This window comes from Chaetodon auriga, chromosome 12, assembly GCF_051107435.1.
Source record: "Chaetodon auriga isolate fChaAug3 chromosome 12, fChaAug3.hap1, whole genome shotgun sequence".
NCBI classification, from domain to species: domain Eukaryota; kingdom Metazoa; phylum Chordata; class Actinopteri; order Chaetodontiformes; family Chaetodontidae; genus Chaetodon; species Chaetodon auriga.
This window is the reverse complement of record NC_135085.1, coordinates 18,815,286-18,835,850: the sequence shown is the minus strand read 5'-3', so window position 1 is coordinate 18,835,850 and position 20,565 is coordinate 18,815,286. Positions and strand designations below refer to the sequence as shown.

Sequence of the window (20,565 nt, the reverse complement as noted above, 5' to 3'; positions counted from 1 at the left end):
CCCTCCCAACCCCCCTTTTTACCAGTAGCAAAATGTTGAAATGTGGCAATCTGAAACATGACACTTTCTCAATGAAAAGAAAAAAAAAAAAGTCACAGTGTCAGTAGTATTAAGATTCCTTCCTTTTCATGTTCATGCTCATAAGTCCTCTGCTTGCAATGCATGGACAATGTCTGCTGCTCTGAGACTTATCAGAAGAATGTTGACCCCAAGGATAACTCTAGCTGCCTTTGTGCTCTTCATCCCAGCATCTCAGTGCTTAACAACAAATGGTACAGTATGCACTCGAGTTTTCTTATGTGACATATTCTGTTTGTGAGGCCTTTCTTCCAGATACGTTTGAGAGCTGTTAGTATGTCTTGGTGCTGATGCAAAGATCAGCAGTTCTCATACATTTGTTTGAATAGGTATTGTACTAGAATCTCATTCGCTTTACTACAGGATCGTATTTTGTAAATTATGATTGTGATTAAGTGGACATGTCAATGTAGCCTTATTAAAAAAAACTTTCAATTTGGGCAAAACAAAAAGCTGGCACAGCTACAGCTACAGACTGTATTTCAAGGACGCTCTGAATGCATTTGTCAGAGTTAAACAGGAAACTGTGTTTTAAAGGGACAACGGCTCCAGTTGAAATGTACAAAGTTGTTCTAAATGCTGCACTCAAGAAAAGTCCTACAAAGAATATGCATGTGCAAGAATAGAACCACATGCAACATGATCTCAATTTTTTTCCATTTCCCTACAGATTCCCCATTCGCACTCTCTAACAAGGCCACTGGTTTTTGTTTGCTGAAAAAATCTACCCGCTGCCTTGAAGTGCGCTGGACGACGGGCGATAGACTTTTTGTTACCACAACCAAAAAGTGCCTGGGAGCGCAGGGTAAAAGTGTGGGGAGTGAAGTAAGCCTCTATGATTGTGACGACAAGAGTGACCTCCAAAAGTGGGAATGCAGGAATGAAACACTGCTTGCCCTCAAAGGCCAACAGCTCTACATTGAAGTAAAGCCTGATGAATCAATTGCTCTCTCCAGAAACGTTGGGCCGAACAACCAACTCACAATCACAGGGACATCCAGCGGTGCTTGCTCGAGAACATACAGAGGTACAGTATGAAAACCTGTGCTCCGAAGTCAATTGTCATTGAGAACCTCAAACTGAAGAACAAAGTCCAGCAATTAACTTTACAGCATTGAGAGCACTCTTCCTTTAAGCTGACTTGCATCATTGTATGGCTACTATCGATCACTGCTGCTGGTGGGCAGGTTGTTAGTTGACTTGTCCTGATTTTTACTGGGATTTATCAAACACCTAATCTCAAAACCTATTGACTACAAATGTCAGCTGAAGTATTGTCAAGCAGAATGATGCATCACGTTCCTTCTCATGAAATTTTGGTTGTGCATGCCTGGAGTATGGAGTATGGTGAAGAAAAAATACAAATGATTTTGAGCAGCCCTGCAAAAAATGTGTAAAACAATACATACTTGCAGCCAATTCAATTTTAGAAGATTTCATTTGATCAACCTCTTTTTCCCTTTCAGAACTTTATACCACTGAAGGAAATGCGTTCGGTAAGATCTGCATGTTTCCCTTCCTGTACAAGGACCGTTGGTTTGGAGACTGCACCACGTACGACTCCTCAGCGAAGCGTCTTTGGTGTGCAACTGGAACAAAATTTGAACACGAACAGTGGGGATACTGCCCGACTACTTGTGAGTACTGCATTTGAGAGCTCTACACAAACTTTCAGACAATTTCATCTGGTTTCACAGCACACATTAGATAAGCCGTCCTGAAGATTTATTTTCCATTTTCTGTACTGATGCACAGCCACAGACCACTGGGCGAAAAACCTTGTAACTGGAGCGTATTACCAGCTCAACACACAGTCAGTCCTGACGTGGGCTCAGGCTGAAACCAGCTGCAAACAGCAGAGTGCCTCCCTGCTCAGTGTCACTGATCCCCACGAGCAGGCTTTCATCTCAGGTAAGGTGCCAACTGGTGGATGTTTGCTGGCACTGAAACACTATTTTTGACAAGTTTGTTCTGGAGTGATATGAAGCCTCTGCACTTCAAATCTGAAGGTCTCATCGGGGCCTTAAGGGTCCCAACAATCATCCTCAGTTGATTTAGTCTAACTTCATAACACATTATTAGATACACAGATACATGCACTTGTTTATTTTGAGTTCAACTGCAAAAGATATTAACATCTGATACTCATTAGGGACATTAATCTAGCTAGATTTCTCTGCACAGCATATTACTTCACTTGTGTTTTCAAGCATTTGGACTATGTCCCCGTGTTTGTTTCACTGATTTTTGTCTTTTTGTGGCATTTTGTTATTAAGCAATGAAAAAGAGGAACAACGTGGAAAAGAGGAACAATTTCTTTACTCCTTTTCTGTTTTGTCCCTCTCAACCACACAAACACACATAAACACACAGCACTTCTGGGATCTGGGAAACACAAACTTTGGATTGGGTTGGTCCTGGACCCAGAACATGGGTGGCAGTGGTCTGATATGAAGCCCTTCCGTTATCTGAGATGGACAACAGGTAAGTCGCTCTTTGTATGTGACTGAGGTTACTCATACTTTGAAACCAGAGCCAATACGGTTCACCTCAGCTCTTTCAAGTGTTTTAATGTCCGCTTTCAGATCATTGTGTTAGATTTTATAGCCTGCAACTTTACTGTTTCATTTCACCATCATGGCACTCACCAGTATTGTTTCCAGACACTTTTTAGAGGAACAGCTCTAAAAACCCTCTGTACGCTACCTGCCCGACACCAAAAGCCAGGCAGACAAAGTTAGCAACTAGCTGGTGAACACAGTGGAGCATGAATAGCTTAAGAGCCAGATATTTCCCACCGGTGTTAGAGGAGAGCAAAATCAGATAAAAGGAGAGAACACTGGACTTGCGTTTTGCTGTTCTTCAGAAACACAAATCCAAATGGATGGAAACATTGCTTTGTATCTGCCGGATGTATAAATAAGCAGCTGCTCACCATATCAACTATAAGGCCCAACATGGCAGAGTTGTGGTTTCAATCTGTTGACACTGACCCCAAGTGGCTAACAATCAATTAATGCAAGTTAACTTCTTTTGAACAAGACATTTTCTTTCACCCTGTCAATCATAATTAGTATTTTCTTTCTGTGTACTTCTGTTAGGTCTTGATCAGATCTTATTAAATTTCAAACGGAACATCAGACCTTCTGATATGTGATATGTAATGATTTGATGAAACGATGGATGTGGATCTGCACTAGTAAAGAAGGAATCTCAAATTAAATCATCCTCTTGTTTTAGGAAATCCACTTCCTAATCCGGGACACAACTGTGCATTTCTGGACACTGCTGGGCAACACTCTTGGCAAAGTTCATCCTGTGGCAAGAAACTGGGCTACATCTGCTACAAAGACGGGGCTCCGCCAACTCATCCACAAAGTACATGGAAATATTCTACTCTCCGCTGCAGTATTGTTTCTTTCGGTAACACGTTCACTGTGTGATAGCAGTCATTCAACCCCATATTTCTTTTTGTTGTGTTGTCAGTTGAGCAAGGATTTTGTTCAAACCCTTGGATTCCCTACAATGGCCACTGCTTCCACCTTTATCGTAGTACTCAAACATGGTCTGATGCTCAGAGAGAGTGCCGCAAAGAAGGAGGGGACCTGGTCAGCATCCGCAATGTGGAGGACCAAAGCTTTGTCATTTCTCAACTTGGATACGGTACGTGAGGACAACAGACATGAAGACGGTCTAACCTTCCCCAACGACTGGGACTGTACTGGTCTGTGTTTGCTGTAGACTGGTTTTAAACCATAAGCTGCTTTTGTTTTCAATATGAGAATAGGAAGAAGGGGCACATGAAAACACTCAGACTGCAATAACTGTCAATATTATTGTTTTCATCATGCTAAACAATGGCTACAATTTAATTTACAAACTACTTGCCGACAGATTTTATGGTCTACAACTGTCCACATTTACCAGTGTTCAGATGGTCCCAATAAACCAATTCATTTCAGTGTGCAGAGCATGTTAATTGGTTAACATGGGGTACATTCTTAACCGTCCATGTCTGCAGCGTCCACCGATGAGCTCTGGATTGGACTGAATGACATAAGGACGGAGGGGTTGTTTGACTGGAGTGACCACGCTATAGTCAGCTTCACCAGCTGGGAGTCTGGGAAACCTGCCACATCCACCGAGACAGAGGACTGCGTTCTAATCAGGGGAGAGGTAAGATGCACCATGTGGACATGATGGTGCACATACAGTATATCCATACATGTGCAGTATAACTGGACACATCATGCATGCTGAAACACAGGTGGCCATTGATTTGTGCAACAAATATTCAACTGCATTACCACAGAGAAAATCAAAAGTAAGAAAACGAAACAAAAATCCAAATATTTCTGTGCAACATTCATGAAACATTTGAATGCACAGATTTTATCTGAAATTGGGTGTACAAAGAAGAAATCAAGAACTTTTAGGATTAGTATGAATATGACATTAGAGATATTATGGTTTGTGAAAGGTTCTACGTCATTAAGTAGCAAATAAATCACACCGGACTGCAGGAAAATACAAGCTATGCCGACAACTGTGAATAGTTCAAGAACAAATCGGTTGCTATGGTGCCATTATTTATGTCAGGTTGTTTTTAACCAAAATACTTACAAGCAAAAGAAGGAAACATAATCTATCCAGTACGTTCAAGATGTAAGTACACAGGTGTTTTACAGAGATGCTTTCTTGCAGAATGGGAACTGGGCAGATCGCTCATGTGATGAGAAACATGGCTTCATCTGTATGAAGCAGAGTGCCACTGAAAGCACCGGAGAGGAAGTACAAATGGATGTCGGCTGCAAAGCTGTGAGTGAAGTTTACATATAACCTATGAAAGAAAAGTATCTGGCCTTCATAAACGTCTGAATAACCAGGGTGCATGATTTAAACCCAGAAATTAGTCAGGTAAGCATGTAGAGCCAAACACTGTAGATTTTGCATTGGAAGCAGATAAGTAAGTAAATAATAATAATAATAAAACGTGACTCTTTGCCTGTGAACTGCAAACAAATGTCTTTTGTGAACAAAATGTATAGGCAGCATTTCTAACCAGAGTTCTGTTTCTCACAGGGTTGGAAAAGGCACGGCTCTTACTGTTACTTTGTAGGAACGGACACAAAGACATTTGATGAAGCCAAAGACGACTGTAAGGCCTCAGACTCCTACTTAGCTGATGTTTCAAACGGGTGAGAACATTTTGTGTTTTTGCAATTATGATTGCTGTTAACACTGATTGCATGTGAACGGCTGAGCCCTACGGGGGTGCCCCTTTCATTCCCAATCATGATACTATCACCTGTTACCAATGAACCTGTTTCCCTGTGGAATGTTCCAAACAGGTGTTATTAGAGCATTCCGCAACTTTCCCAGTCTTTAGTTGCTCCTGTCCCAACTTGTTGCTGCATCAGATTCAGAATAAGCATATATTTACAAAAATCAATGAAGCTAATGTCAAACATTAAATATATTGTGTTTGTACTGTTTTCAATTGACTATATGTCACAAAGGATTAGCAAATTATCACATTACGTTTTATTTACATTTTACACAGCGTTTCAACTTTTTGGGAATCAGGGTTTTGCTGTATGGTATATTTCACATGATTCAACGAGACAAAACTTGTGCAAATTCTTCCAGGGTGGATAACGCATTCCTCATCAGCTTGGTGGGGTTGAGACCAGAGAAATACTTCTGGTTAGGCCTCTCAAACCAGAAAAACATTGATGAATTTGTGTGGACCAAAGGAAATGCAGTGAGTTATACTCACTGGAACACTCAAATGCCAGGTATGGAGAAAGAAGCAATTCCACCTTTGAATTCGCAGGCATGAACTGCAGCTCCATCATTTAAATTTGACTATTTTTCCCTTGAACAACTCAAGGTTACGAACAGGGTTGTGTTGCCATGACAACTGGGATTTTGGCCGGACTTTGGGACCTGCTGCCCTGTACCAATACAGAGAAATACATCTGCAAACACCTGGCAGAGGGGGCAGTTTTGACGGTTCCACCACCCACTCAAGCTCCTCCCAAGTGCGCAGAAGGCTGGACTCGAGTGGGAACAAGAAATTTCTGTTCAAAGGTACAATCAGAGGTCAACTTCCACCGACCACTGCTGAAACACACTACCTGCTAGTAACAACAAAACAAGAGGCTCTCAAGCTGTCCAGTGTCCACCCACCATGAAATATTCAACATGAGCACTTAAGCTACTGCAGGCAATCCAAATGATGCAAACACGCCAATTGTGATAACATTTAAGCAGCACCAGTTGTTTCTACAACCTAACATGCTTGTATCCACACATACAGTACTGCTACCTGTAGTGTCAATTAATGCTGGGATCAGACCATATGACAGTTTTGTCTTTGACGATGGTCACTACGTCAGCTCTAATGATCGCTGTGCCATTAACTCCATGTTCATTATCACCTGTAATTCTTCAGCCAGGAGAAATCATTTCAAAATCCGATTTGTGTAGTCTGATCCCCCATGAGAGGCTATTGGTTTTTTATCTTCAAACATTTAAGGATATAACTACTGTTATTTTTTCTTATTGTCAACAATTCCTATGAATAGATTTAAAATGAATGGTGATGTTTAACTACAACTTGCTTTTGCCGCCCCCAAGTGGTAAAAAAAAAAAAAGCCAAATAAAATTCTATTCAAATTATCTAGTCGACTGCTGTACATATGTGGTCTGCTTTAATCTGACATTCACTTCTTGTCATGTGTTCAAGTTTTTCACAGGGCCTCGAGCTCATGAAAAGACCTGGTTTGAGGCCAGGGATTACTGCAGGGGCATCGGAGGAGACCTGCTCAGCATCCACAGCTCTGCAGAGCTACATGTGGGACGGTATGAGTTGGTTAAATGCAATTTTACTTAAAGGTCCAGCACCAGACGTCTGAAAAAACATAATTCTTGCAGCATTAAAGATGGCAACTATTAACATGTATCACTAGATCCATCTGTATGTCAGAGGATTGTAAAACACAAATATTGGTACACAGGGGGATACTCAAGGGTATTCCAGTCAAACAAGTCTACATTCATGTATTCTTTCTTAGCAGTGAATATATAAAAAGCTAAATGGAACAGAAGAAAAACATTTACTCTGCTATCCAGACATGTTAATTGCCTTAAAGACCACGTGTCCTGATGGTCAGAGTCTTTCAGACCTGTTCAGAACAGATTCAACATGCTGGAAGGCTCACGTCTCACACCCTGGTTGCATTTTCATACAGTGAAATCTGAAGCATTAATCCAGTAGTGAACCACAGACTTATTTAGCTCTAACCTCTTCTTTGTAATGGCTAATTCAGCTTCAGCTTCTTTACTGTAGTTCTCATCACTTCAGTAACTGCTTGCCTCTAAATAGCAACAACATGGATTAAGGTAGATATTTTAGTGTACAGAAGAGCAGCGGGACATAGCAACATCAGGGAACTGCAAAATTAGACAAAAGTATTTTGAAATAAGGTTGGACAAATGAATCAATAACGTGATTTTGTGTACTGCAGACATGGAAGAGCCTGGATTGGACTTCATGCTCCTGACCCGAGCACTGGTTATACATGGAGTGATGGATCCGCGGTTAGTTAACTGTGTTTTACTTTTTACCGCTAATCTGACTCCACAAATAATCTTGTGGAGTTTTTTGTTGTTGTTTTTAATAATGTTATTTATGTTGATTCTTTTTGTCCACAGCTAAACTTCCAGCACTGGCAGGAAGGAGAGCCAAACAATCATAATAATGACGAATCATGTGCTGAATTCACAATGTATTGGAATGAGGGTGGATCTTGGAACGATGTGAACTGTGAGACCTATAATGACTGGCTGTGTCAGATCCGAGCAGGTACAAATGGAAAAAATGACACTGAACATTTCTCTTAAGTCTTATTATTTTCAAACTTCATACATGAAAATCTGGCTTGAGCATGCACTCTTTTTCACGCTGGGTTTCAGTTTCAGTGGTGGAGTGGTTGCTTTCTCCCATGCTGCAAAGCTTCCCACAAGCCAGATCTGTCACAAACAGCAGGAATAAAGAGCTGGTGTGACTTTGTTACAGACTGATTTGTTACAGACAAGCTTATTTCTCCAAGACTGGAGAAATAAGCTTCATTTCTGTTTTGGTATAGATTTTGACAATAACAGACAAAAAACTGTAGACTGTTGAGGAAACAAATGAACAAATCAATTAACTGAAGACAATCCAGTAAAATGAGCAGGTTTGTTTGCTTTCTGTCTACAACAACCTGACATTCATTTGTGACCTTACAGGAGTGACTCCAAAACCACCTCCAAACAATACTGTTGTGGGTAAGTTGTATAACCACGTACCACAAAAACACACACCATGGGTATCAAAAACATGAAATGCAACATATTAAGAAAGTAGGGACCGCTGGTTAGAGTATAACTTCAGCACGTGACATTTAATGCCTTTTGATGGGTTTGGGTATTAATCCAAAGTTTCCCACTGTTCCCACTGTACTTATGAGCATCACTGTTGTAAGATTGACAGATCCGTATATGTTTTCCTAAACCCGATATGAACAAGTCTCAGTGAAATGTGAATACAGAAATGCATTGAAGGCTCATAAAGAGCTTTTTGAAATAAAAATGAATCAAAAATCTTCAGCAACACAAACAGTGACAAGCAGGTGATTGAAGTGATTTTCAGCTAGAGCCATTACAAAAAATGTTGTCTAACCTTTCATTAGACAGACAGTCAGAGTGTAAGCTGTGAGAGATTTATTTATCAGATCTAAAACCTTTGCAGATTATAACACCACTGCAGATGGTTGGCTTGTGTGGAGAGGGAACCAGTATTACATTAACAGAAACTCAATGGCCATGGAGGAAGCTCGTCACTTCTGTCAGCAGAGACACGGTGACTTGGTATCCATCAGCAGTAAAGATGAAAATATCTTCTTATGGAAACAGGTGGGTATTTTCATGTTAACATTCAAATTTTGCCACCACTGAAAGACGGTTTACTAATTAGAAAAATGTGTCTTTAAATTTAAAGTGTGTACTTCTGTGTGTGTGTGTGTGTGTGTGTGTGTGTGTGTGTGTGTGTTGACAGATTTCCAGAAGCTATGGGTCCTATTATTTAGGCTTGTCAGTGGATCTTGATGGGTCATTTTGGTGAGTACCAATGAACACGTTACAAAATGTAATACAATGAACCGTTGGTTCTGATGACAGACAAAGAGCGTTAATGGTCCTTACAGTAGAGAGGCTGATAGACTGAATAGCATCATTGATTTATTTGCTTCAGTATGACATTTTGTACACAGCCCAGTTTATTTAATCCTATACAGGTAAGTATCTATCAGTGCAACAGATTTCTCAGTTCATTCAAACAAGGATATTCAGCGTCATTTATATAGTGCTCTTCCAGTTTGACTACCACTCAAAATGCTTTTACAACACAAGTCTGCATTCACTCATTCACACACACATTCGTATGGTGGCTTCGTCTTCTGTCTATTTACTATGCCCCCCCCCCACATCAGCGTGGGCTTCCTCCAAAGTCCAAGTACATGCAGCTTAATTGCTAACTAGAAATCATCTTTAGGTCTGAATGTGAGCGTGAATGGTTGTTTATGCGTCAGCCCTGTGATCTGTCCAGGGTGCACCCCACCTCTCACCCAGTGAGAGCTGGGATCTGCTCTGCCACCCTCCAAAGAGTAAGAGGTTATAGATAATGGATAGATGTTTATTCACTATGCACGACAGCAACAAGACGGAAAAAAGGTGTCATGTCAAGCAATTATTGTTAACATGATTACACTTTTTAATTCAACTAAACTGTTTGTGCTTCAAGGTGGATGGATGGTACTCCGGTGGGGCTACAAAGATGGGATGAAAATCAACCCAATACCAATAGCTTTGATGAGAACTGTGTTAGTATGACTTATTATATGGGTGAGTAATCAAAACAAATAAAACAAAGCATTAACCTGAGATAACATGTTCTGGATAAGATTAACATGATGCTCTAAATTAAAAAAAAAAAGTAAAATGCTGCTGATGAAATCTTTCTCATTGTGTCTCTGCTGCTTCCAGGCTTCTGGCAAACTTGTAATTGTGGCCAAACGCACCAGTCCATTTGTAAACGAAGAGGCTCAGCACCTGTCAACACCACCGCAGCCCCCACAGTTCCTCCTAAAGGTGGCTGTCCAATCAAGTGGTCCAAATTTGACTCCAAGGTAAGAGATCAAACCTAAAGAGTTTCAGTTGCAGTGCAAAACCTTCTTTGACACTTGTCGGATCTAGGGTCTATGTGGGATTGGTCTGATTTTTACAGTGGCTCTCATGAAAGAAGCTTTGGAACTAATTTACACACACACTGCAACTATTGGGGTCTTGCAGAAAAAGGAAGGCTTGTCACAGTTTAATTTTGGAAACCACACATCCATAAATGGCATGATGGAAAAAACTAAAGATGAATCAAAGTTGCTGGGCTTTACAGGAAGTCCTACATATGTAGGACCAAGGACTGTAATGTCCCATCCTCCAGATAAAATTTGTACTTTTTAATTTTAGTTAATACTTTTGCCACCAATAATGGGTAGACACATCTTTGAAAGTATAACTAGTAATAAAATACTAATACTAATAAAAATACAAAAAAGCACAAGTCAATCTATCATATATGGAACACCAAACAACCAGAATACTGTATTTATAAATAGCTTTTATGCAACATTTACACAATTCTTCACAGTGCAAATACTGTGTTGATAAACAGAAAAAGATTACACTGATTTTAGGCCTACAAGAAATGTGAAGTGACCAGAGTTTGGTAGAGAACGTATAGACGTTTTTAAGATCACATCAAATGGTATCAAAGATTCACAAAGGAAAGCTAGTGTTTGTTTGTAGAGTGAAAAATCAGCATTTCATTTCTTTTCTGTAGTGTTACAATATCATTAATGACCGGGCGACCACCTGGGAAGAAGCAAGGAGACAGTGCATTACCATGGGAGGCAATTTAGTCTCAATTCCCACGAGGCGTGTGCAAGGTTTGTTCGACTGTTTATAGATATAGATTTTTCAAAACATAATCATAATCCTGTGTACAATGTTAATAAACAGTAAACCTGTGTCAATATTATGTTGGAAATGTTGCCAAAATTAGGAAAAATGGAAATTGCTAAATTTCTACTTTTGAAATTTTCAGCATTTTTGATCACCAGAATGGCAGCAGCACCATCTTCAGACCTGTGGATTGGTTTAAATTGTTTAAAACAAGATGGGTTTTACTGGACCGATGGAAAACCAAGGCGATACACCAACTGGGGCTATTCTGTAAGGACACACAATCTATGTACATCTGTAACATATCACATACATGAATATCTATCTATCTATCTATCTATCTATCTATCTATCTATCTGTTACATATAATTAAATATCCCTTGTGTTAATATTTAAATTTAAAAACATCTTGTTCTGCTCTTCAGAAACAACGACGCCGACCGGGGAGCTTTTATCAAAGATGGAATGAGGTAACACTTACCCTAACAATGATTTTAAAGTAATAATATAACTCCTTTCTGGTTTTGTCATGACATCAGGTCAAAATGTCATTTGCTAACAAACAAAGTGTTAGTCATCAAGTTAGTCAGTCAATCAATAAATGAAACACCACTATAAGTTCAAATTAGTTTTAAAAAGATCTTGAAATCCCAACCACTCCCACTGTCCTCCACCAGGAAGACTGTGTTGTGATGAGCACCTCTCCTACCCTTGGCACTGGTAAATGGTTGATTAAGTCCTGCAATGACACCAATGGATTTATCTGCCATCGGAATCTTGGTGAGTTCATCCTTTTCTCTTTTAGATATTGTCTTAGTCTTAAAAATGAATCAGACAATATCTTGTTTGAGTACAATATGCTGTCTTGCATTAAATAGTATATTAAAAAAAAAAAATATATCAACCCATAATTGCAATCAGTGCACAGCCCTGTTCTGCCCAAACAGCAGTTTTCAAACCTCATGTGGTTCTTCATTGTATACAGAACATGGTAATAACTGAATAGTCTGCAGTACTATAAAAACAGAATTTGTCAATAAGGGGCTTACAGTAGGTGTGACAGTAATGATGTCTGTAATAATGAAAAGAACGAACTGATTTTATTTCTTCTCAACAGACCCAAATATCCAGCCTAAACCAGATCCAGTAATTCCAAACATCTATGTAACCCTGGGAAATGACAGCATCAAGCTTGTGACAAAAAATCTGACGTGGGAGGATGCCAAGAAACACTGTGAAGGTGATAAAGCCAACCTGGCAAGCCTGCGAAACGACTGGACACAGGCCTATGTTGAGCTGCTGGCTATGAATCTTAAAGCTCCTGTTTGGATTGGACTGAACAAACAGCAGGTACAGGGCTGCATTCGTCTGACATCACTGTACTGCAGCACAAAAACTTCTACAGGCTAGTCCAGGGAAAATTGTAAGCTCAAAAAATACTTCAGTAAAATTTTAGGTCAGATATTAGACAGTTACAAATGACTAATGTACTATAAATGAATAGTTTTTATCCGTGACATACAACATGGGCCCTTCACAAAGTAGCTGACCATCCACTCTTACAATACCAGGGGTGCTTAATCCATTTGGTGGTGACACATTTTGTTATTGCTATTGTTGAATTTAAGTAATGCTGAATAAAAGTGTATATTCTCAATGCAAGTAATTGTGATTCATTCTTGCTTTCAGACTAACGGTTACTTTCGGTATATTGATGGCTGGCACCTGAACTTTGCCGGCTGGGCTGAAAATGAACCCAGCAGGGACCGACCGTGTGTGTACCTGGATGTGGATGGAAAATGGAGGACAGCTATCTGCAATCAGACCATGAACAGTGTTTGCATGCAGACTACAGGTAGGACTGTTAGCAGGCAATGGAAACGAGCACAGTCAGATGCACACAATGTACACGACAGGACTATAGCACGACTGATGCTGGATTGTACCGTAAACTGAATTACAGTCCATGCTGACACTAATAGCTGGAGGCCATATTGCATTGTGTCATTGTTGTCGTCGTAATTCAGGATCTGGATCAGAGCAAGGTCTTACAATCATCAAGCGCCCCAGTATACAAAGGTTTTATGCTCTCTGTATTCAATGTCACAGTAGGATATTTTGCAATTATCTGATCCACTCATCACTGTCTCTGTCACTCACAGATGTTCCACCAACACAGTCAACCAACTTCCCAGGAATCTGCCCTGAAGACACACGTGAGGAGTATCACGAGAGTTATTCCTGGCTGCCATTTAAGGGTCACTGTTATTTGTTTGTCACAGATGAAATTGAATGGGCTGATGCAGCTAGTAGCTGTGTGAGACATGGTAAGAGACACTCCGTTCAGAGAAAATAAGACACCAAGTAACGTGTTTCGTAATTCTAACAACCAGACTGATTGTTGCTGTAAAGGTGGAGTCCTGGCCAGCATTGAAGATCCTGAAGAGCAACAATTCATTAAAAGCAACGTGGAAATATTTCAAGACAGTCTCAACTCTTTCTGGATTGGCCTGTACAAAACTCATACAGGTATGATCACACGCTCCACCTCTGAGCAAATTAAACCAAAAAAAATGTCCCAGACAATGAACTTTTTTTTTTTTATTTTCAAATATTTTTCTGTTTTCAAATGAAAAATACATTAGTGATAAATAAATATTCATTGGGACCAAAAACAAAGAGGTGCTGCTGGGTGGACTCACATTATTTATCTATGTGAGTTTGCAAATTTACCTTCTAGCAGGTGATGCTGCTATCTGCTGATTATTGCTGGTGTTAAACTTTTAACTACCTAGACTTTTTTCATTCATAAGGTTTAGTTACAAAGGTTTGTTTTTTGATTTCCTGTGGATAAAAGTTTTTCTATTTAAGTGCACTGCAGAGTTTAGATCTACTTCAGCAAAGAGACAATGCAGACAAACATTACTGTTAAAGAAATGTTCATTTAGGTTCAGCAATTGTGTCTCATTTGTTAGTAATATTAAATTGCAGTATTTTATCAGATTTAAAAAAAAAAAAACATGATAGCATTTTGTATTGGCATTGGCCATCTGCTCTGTAAATATCGCCATCGACCACTGGAAAAACCCATATCGGGCGACTACGAGAAAAAAGTAACACTGAATTTTTACTCGGCTCTAGGGACATGGAAGTGGTTGGATACAACAGTCATGGACTACACCAACTGGGCTCTAGATGAGCCCGAAGACGACTATGGAGAGATCAACGCCGCAGATGGGACTTGGACGACAGGTCGCAGATGGCACGACAGAGGATACATCTGTGAAACACCCAAAGGTAAGATGTTCATATCCATGTAGCAGGGCTCGAGACTGCGACCAAAATGGTCGCATATGCGACTTTTTTTTCAGAGTATGCGAGTAAGAATTTCATCTGGTCGCGTTCGTGCGAGCGCATCAGTTTTATTGCTCCGTGTTAGACATTGTGGTTGAAAGTCATCCTTTTTTTCACTGGTTTAGTCAGCCGCCTCCACCTGCACTCTCTATAATTGGTAGATTTTCCCCGACATCCTCTAAAAAAGGTTCTGACATCAGCAACAACCCACGTAACCTTACTGTAAACATAGTAATGTCAGTATTTATATTGCAATACATTATAAATTTAGATTTTAGACTAGAATTTAGAATTAGACTACAATGGTGCATGTGAAATAACTGATGGTTTGGTTACAACTAGTCAGAATGTATAGAAGCAAGCTCAAAAAACTCTTTCATTACTACCCTCCCTGGAGTTTTAATATAATACAGTAGTATATAATAAGCATAAATACTTATCTGCACAGTGCAGTCATATGTAACAAAACAGTTACTTTGTACCAGCTTCTAGGACCTGTGGTCCTTTTTATTAACAGCAACCAAATTTTACAAGAGTAAGGGGTGAATGTGGAGCAGATAAAATCATACAGTTATATTCCTGAAAAGAGATTAGAGTTTTCTTCCTTCTTTTCCCAACAGTGATGCCCAATGATGCAGAGTCAAAAGCCGGTAAGTTACATCTTTTTATCTCCTTAAGCTGTGTAGAATTTGAATCATTTAATAATAATGTTTGAAAAAATGTTACATGTAATGCTACACTGACGGTGATATAAAACTTATGACAAAGTATAATAATAGCAAAAAGCAAACACTGCAATCACTTAAATTTTGTTTTGAATTTTGATCACTATGTGCCTGCTGAATGTTGTGCAGAGCCTCACGGAGGTCAGAATCCTCACAGTCGTGCCCACTCGAGTCTGGTAGTCGTGCTGATCATTACTGCCATTTCTACGCTCATCGCTGTTGGATTCTTCCTCTACAAGAGGTCTCCTCGTCCCTTGCCGACATTTGACAATCCACTCTACTTCGACAGTGAACGATCGCAGCCCGATGTGGTCGATACCAATAAACTGATAGAGAATGCAGAGGCAGAAAACCCTGAGCCGATAATAACTCTGTGATTTACAAAGTCGCAGAATCTCATGGGACATTAACTGTAACCCAAACTGATGTATTACACTTCGATGCTTCATTTTTGCTTTGTTATTTTTACTATATACGGTATATATTCAGTTATTTAACAATATGTCACTAAGTGCGAGTTTCAATGGAGTTGGCAATGTCCGACCTCATGGAACAGAACAATTCAGGCTCTAGGATGTCTCAATGGGAATGATTGGTATTTGATTTTTTCTTTTTATCTATGATTGAATGTATATAATTGTTACACGTTGGGCTTGTGCTCACTAGATGGTGTTCATTGCATATATTCTTGAATTGTGTAAAAAAATCTCATTGCCTGTCACTGTTAAATAAACATTAAACTTGGCACAAAATAAATGGTCATTCAGTGAGTTCTAGTATCTTGAAATAAAATAACATGAGGCATCAATTTACTTCCCATCATCCTCCCTTTCTAGCTGTTGTGAAGAAATTTTGTCACCCCTTTAGGTTCTTTAGAAATCATTGAAATCACATAACTGGATACAAGTTATAATTTGTGGACACAGAGGACGCTGACATGAAAATCTTACTGCAAAATGTACAGTCTGAGTTTACAGCAGTTTCCTTCTGTCTTTATACCAATTAACGAAAACACTCCCATACCCATTACCAGCTCAATCTGGTTACTGTACACACTCGACCAAGGTCAGTATAACAGTGTCTGCTGTCTCTCAGCAGGACAAAACAAGTTTATTCTCACATGGTAGGCACCCTGTCAACAGAAGGCAAGCATGTCTGCATCATGTGATAATAATTCAGTGAGCTTCTGTTCTTAATAAGCAATCAATAAGCATAAGCACGTGTTGATAACTCCTGACCAACTGCTGCTTGCGCTTGTTTATACATGGCAGGCACAACAGACTGACTAAAATGCACACATGAAATGCACTAAAATGCACATTGTTGTAGGCTCAGTTGAGTATGGTTGTATACCCACAGCAATAAACAGTCCTACAGGCTTGGCTATCGCTTTGGGAAGGACTCACCTTCCAGTCTGTTTGGGGGTGATGCCATCATAAATGAGAATCCCTGAAGAGTTTCCACAGATACTTCAACTGAACAGTCTGGCACCAATAGTTGTCAGTTTTTGCTGTAACTAAGCTACCAAAGGGGAAAGGAAGTGGGGAAGGTTTAATGGCAATTCAAAAGTTCTGCTCAAATGCACAGTTAGCAAGTAATATTGCTTCATGTAAATGTGCAGCCTCTTCCTATTTTCTTACTCTCTTCTCTGAGTGTGTCCACCACACAGTTCCGTGGAATAGACTGATTAACAATCTTGAATTGCTGAACTCAATTCTGTCAAGTTTCACTTCTCCGTTACAAATTCTGGTTAATGAACATTACCAAATACAAGACGGTGATGGTGAAAGCACAAGTATCAGGTCTTTGTAGACATTTAAATAGACTGAATGTATTTCTGCCAGTCTAACTTGGTCTGTCAGACCAGTTTTGATAATGGACTTTCATTTATTTTGATAAACACTGTTATACAGAACGCCACTTAAGTGCGGTAAAATGCTATGAAGCAAAGGCTGTAAAAAAGTATTAATGTGCATTATTATTGAAAGCCGCTATTAAATGTGCAAAGGTCACACTCCACAGAATAGAAATAAGCTTTTAAATTCAATCTTTTTACTTAAAAAAAAAAAAAAAAATGCATTTTCCAAAACCTTCTTCTTCTTTGACCATAATACTACAGGAAGCTTTGGCATTACATGATATTATTCAGTTTGGACAACAGGTGTTGGGAGGAGATGCTTTGGCCAGACTGTGCTCGCACAGACAGAGGCACCTACGAAGCCACTCATCATCCCACAACTCATCTGTTGAATGCCGAACATTTTATTCACCACAAGTGTTCTCAGTTTATTTCACAGATTCACACAAGCCACTTCCTGTTTTTGTACTACGATCCCCACCAAGGCCAAATCATACTCTTTCCTGTCAACTCTGATGGCAAAACACATCCCATACAGTAAAACACTTCCACTGCAGAAATACTTACTCATCAGTAACTTGTAGTCAGTAAGTATGTCAACATCAAATCATTACTACTACACTAAAATCACTGCTTTAATCAAAGTGTCATCTGAATATATGGTTCAGCATTAATGGTGCCTTCCAAATGTGCAGGTTACCCATACCATGTGTATCAGTGCACCCCCATACCACCACGGATGCTATCTTTTGAACTTTGCACCTATAACAACCCGGATGGTCCTTCTCCTCTTCAGCCTGGAGGATGCTAGAAGTTAAAATTTTGGCTTGTCAGATCTCAGGACAGCTCAGGACCGGAGAAGGTGGCGGCGTTTTTCTGGATCTGGTTTATATGCGATTTCCTCTTGTTTCATCTCGTATGTGTGGATGCAGTGACGAACTGTGTTCACAGACGATGGTATTTTGAAGTGTTCCTGAACCCATGCAGTGATGTCCTCTACAGAATCGTGTCTGTCTTCAATGCAGTGCCATCAGAGGGCCTGAAGTTGGCAGCCAGCTAATACTGGTTTTGGGTCTTGTCCCCTGCATACAGAGATTTCTTCAGATTCTCTAAATCATTTAAAGACATTATGTACTACAGACAACGGCATTCCCAAACTCTCTCTAATTTTATATAGAGAAACATTATTCCTTAGATTGTTGCAGTATTTGCCAGCAAAGTTTATCACAGAGTGGTGACCCCCTGCTCATCTTTATTTCAGAAAGACTCAGCCTCTCTGGGATGCTCTTTTTATGCCCAATCACGTTACTAACCTGTTGCCAGGCAACCTTAATAATTGCATTTCACAGCTGTTCCAGTCTTGTGTTGCCACTGTCCCAACTGTTTTGAAATGTGTTGCTGGAAACAAATTCTAAATTAGGACATAATTAGGAAAAAAAAATTATGAAATTTCTCAGTTTCAACATTTGATATGTTGTCTTCAACTTTCAATTAAATATGGGTTTCCATGCAAATCATCACATTCTGTTTTTTTTTACATTTTACACAGCATCCCAACCTCTTTAGGAGGAGCTGTCCCTCGTGTCATCTTCTTGAAATCCTCGGTTGAGGTTGGCTTAGCGAGTCAGGACCTTTAGCCCTCTGGATTTGTTTGCCTGGTCAAACTACCTCCTTTTGTGAGCCTGCACTTCATCCTTGTTAATTTTCTTTTGATCAAACCTGTATTGGTTTCTATGAGCTGAGTGTCATTTTAGACTGTAACGACTGAATTACCAAACAAGACATCTCATAAATGTCCAAGAATTATAGTACTTACACAACTCGGGACTTCATGCCAATCAGTTCCTATGAAGTTTGTGTTCACTCACAAAGACAAAATTGAAGGACAGGCCATCAGCATTATGATGGCTCCCTCTCTGTAAATGTTGCACAATACTTCATGCAGTAAAGAATGAAGTCAGACAGCCAAAACACTCTTTTCTCTAGAAACCATGTGAATCATGCCTGGCTTTCACACCTCAGTTTTACTCACATCTCCCTTCTGTCTAGGGAAAAAAAAAAAAAAAAAAAAAGTGTAGATAGCAGATACTGTAAATTGGCCACTTTGTTGTTCTTCTGATGTTTTCTATTAACATTTCCTCTTTGACTGAATTCTTGCTTGTTTGATATTTTGACAAAATGTCATTATTTCATACGCTATTCCCCACATGCCTTGTTGGAAAATAATCTGTAGGTTTTTGAGAAGATTAACAATAACAGCCTAAGATTTCGCTGAGCTATTTCAAGTGGGACACTTAATTAAACCCATGTGTTTACGCAGCCTGTGTAGTCAGCTGTATTGATTGTTCCATCAGACGAGTGTGAGACAGAAGATTGAAGAACATGGCTGAAACGTCTCCTGTGTAGAAATGCATTTAGAGCTAGGACACAATAAATCACTGGCTGAACAGTGTTTGTTACTGTTAAGAAAATCTAAGACATAAGACATACAGTTGCATAAGTTGAAATATAACGGAACAAAAATAAAATCAAATATTGTGGTAGACTGGTGTAAACTGCTAAAAATGAATAAACTATAATGTAGACAGGTTGTATATACATAAATAATGTGCTGTGTGCAGGCATATACTTATACACATAGAAATGCAAACAGGTCGTAACAAAGAAATATAGTATGCAGGTGTACCAATGCGGTGTGAGTAAAGTGACACATTAAGGAGATTCAGAGCTCAAGAGTTCAAGACTGATGGCCAACAGGATGAAACTTGCAAATTGTATTTTGGCAAAAAAGCAACATCGTACATTCCTCCTTTTACTCTTCTGGACTTTGTGCATGATTACTAGATCATTTACTGTGTTGTACCTTTTATGAGAACTAGAGTGTGGACACCTAACTCGAGCCCAACAGGACCCACTGGGACCTGACAGGTTGGGGTAGGTTCAGACAGAAACTGCTAATGTCAGCTGAGCTAGCCTCCTTGATATGGTGCTTTCAAGTTGGTGACACGTTAGCACAAAGTGTCACTGGTGACATTGTGTTTCTTCCTGACATGAAGCACAAAGTAACTAATTAGACAGCAAGTCTATATTTTTGTGAATCCAGCTCTCTTGTAACTGTACCATCTCATTTTTTAACTCATTAAAAGGTATAGTACCTTTATTTTAATTCTTGTTGCTGTTACTGAACTTGTGCAAGACAATTGTCACAGTTTCACAATTGTCACAATTTCTAAGTCAGATTCTGTTCAAGGGGAAAAAAGACTTACAGTAAATTTGCTCCTCCCTGTTCATCTGAAGTAAGTCTGAAAAATGAAGATGATTCATTAAAAAAGAATGAAAGAAGTCATGATGACATGACGTGTCAGGGTGGACCAAGTGGTTTTAAGATGCCCATCGTTCCGCAATCATTTACACACGCTTTAAATCCTCTGTTTGTGATGCATGGATAACATCTTCTGCTGTAAGACCACTAATGATGAAGATAA

At 39.5% G+C, this 20,565-nt stretch overlaps 1 protein-coding gene across 1 annotated transcript; it reads left to right on the top strand.

Moving 5' to 3' along the window:
- Positions 1 to 92: 92 nt before the first annotated feature.
- On the top strand, positions 93 to 15,972 carry mrc1b (mannose receptor, C type 1b). Its single transcript, XM_076745573.1, has 31 exons — positions 93 to 272; positions 749 to 1,105; positions 1,545 to 1,715; positions 1,834 to 1,989; positions 2,452 to 2,562; positions 3,319 to 3,456; positions 3,565 to 3,741; positions 4,100 to 4,254; positions 4,783 to 4,896; positions 5,161 to 5,276; positions 5,728 to 5,876; positions 5,972 to 6,171; positions 6,830 to 6,945; positions 7,611 to 7,683; positions 7,798 to 7,948; positions 8,374 to 8,412; positions 8,876 to 9,039; positions 9,182 to 9,243; positions 9,926 to 10,026; positions 10,168 to 10,310; positions 11,021 to 11,126; positions 11,285 to 11,412; positions 11,569 to 11,613; positions 11,821 to 11,923; positions 12,261 to 12,493; positions 12,833 to 12,998; positions 13,306 to 13,470; positions 13,556 to 13,672; positions 14,285 to 14,440; positions 15,118 to 15,147; positions 15,352 to 15,972. The coding sequence occupies exons 1-31, from the start codon at positions 170 to 172 to the stop codon at positions 15,597 to 15,599; spliced, it is 4,293 nt and encodes a 1,430-aa protein (XP_076601688.1). The 5' UTR covers positions 93 to 169; the 3' UTR covers positions 15,600 to 15,972.
- The last annotated feature ends 4,593 nt before the right edge of the window (positions 15,973 to 20,565 follow it).

What these genes read in the sequence shown, in the direction of transcription:
- mrc1b (XM_076745573.1), top strand. Translation starts at nt 170, where the DNA reads ATGTCTGCTGCTCTGAGACTTATCAGAAGAATGTTGACCCCAAGGATA. An exon ending in CAAGAAATTTCTGTTCAAAG is followed by an intron (nt 6,172 to 6,829) that starts GTACAATCAGAG and finishes CATGTGTTCAAG; the next exon opens with TTTTTCACAGGGCCTCGAGC. An exon ending in TAGTATGACTTATTATATGG is followed by an intron (nt 10,027 to 10,167) that starts GTGAGTAATCAA and finishes TGCTGCTTCCAG; the next exon opens with GCTTCTGGCAAACTTGTAAT.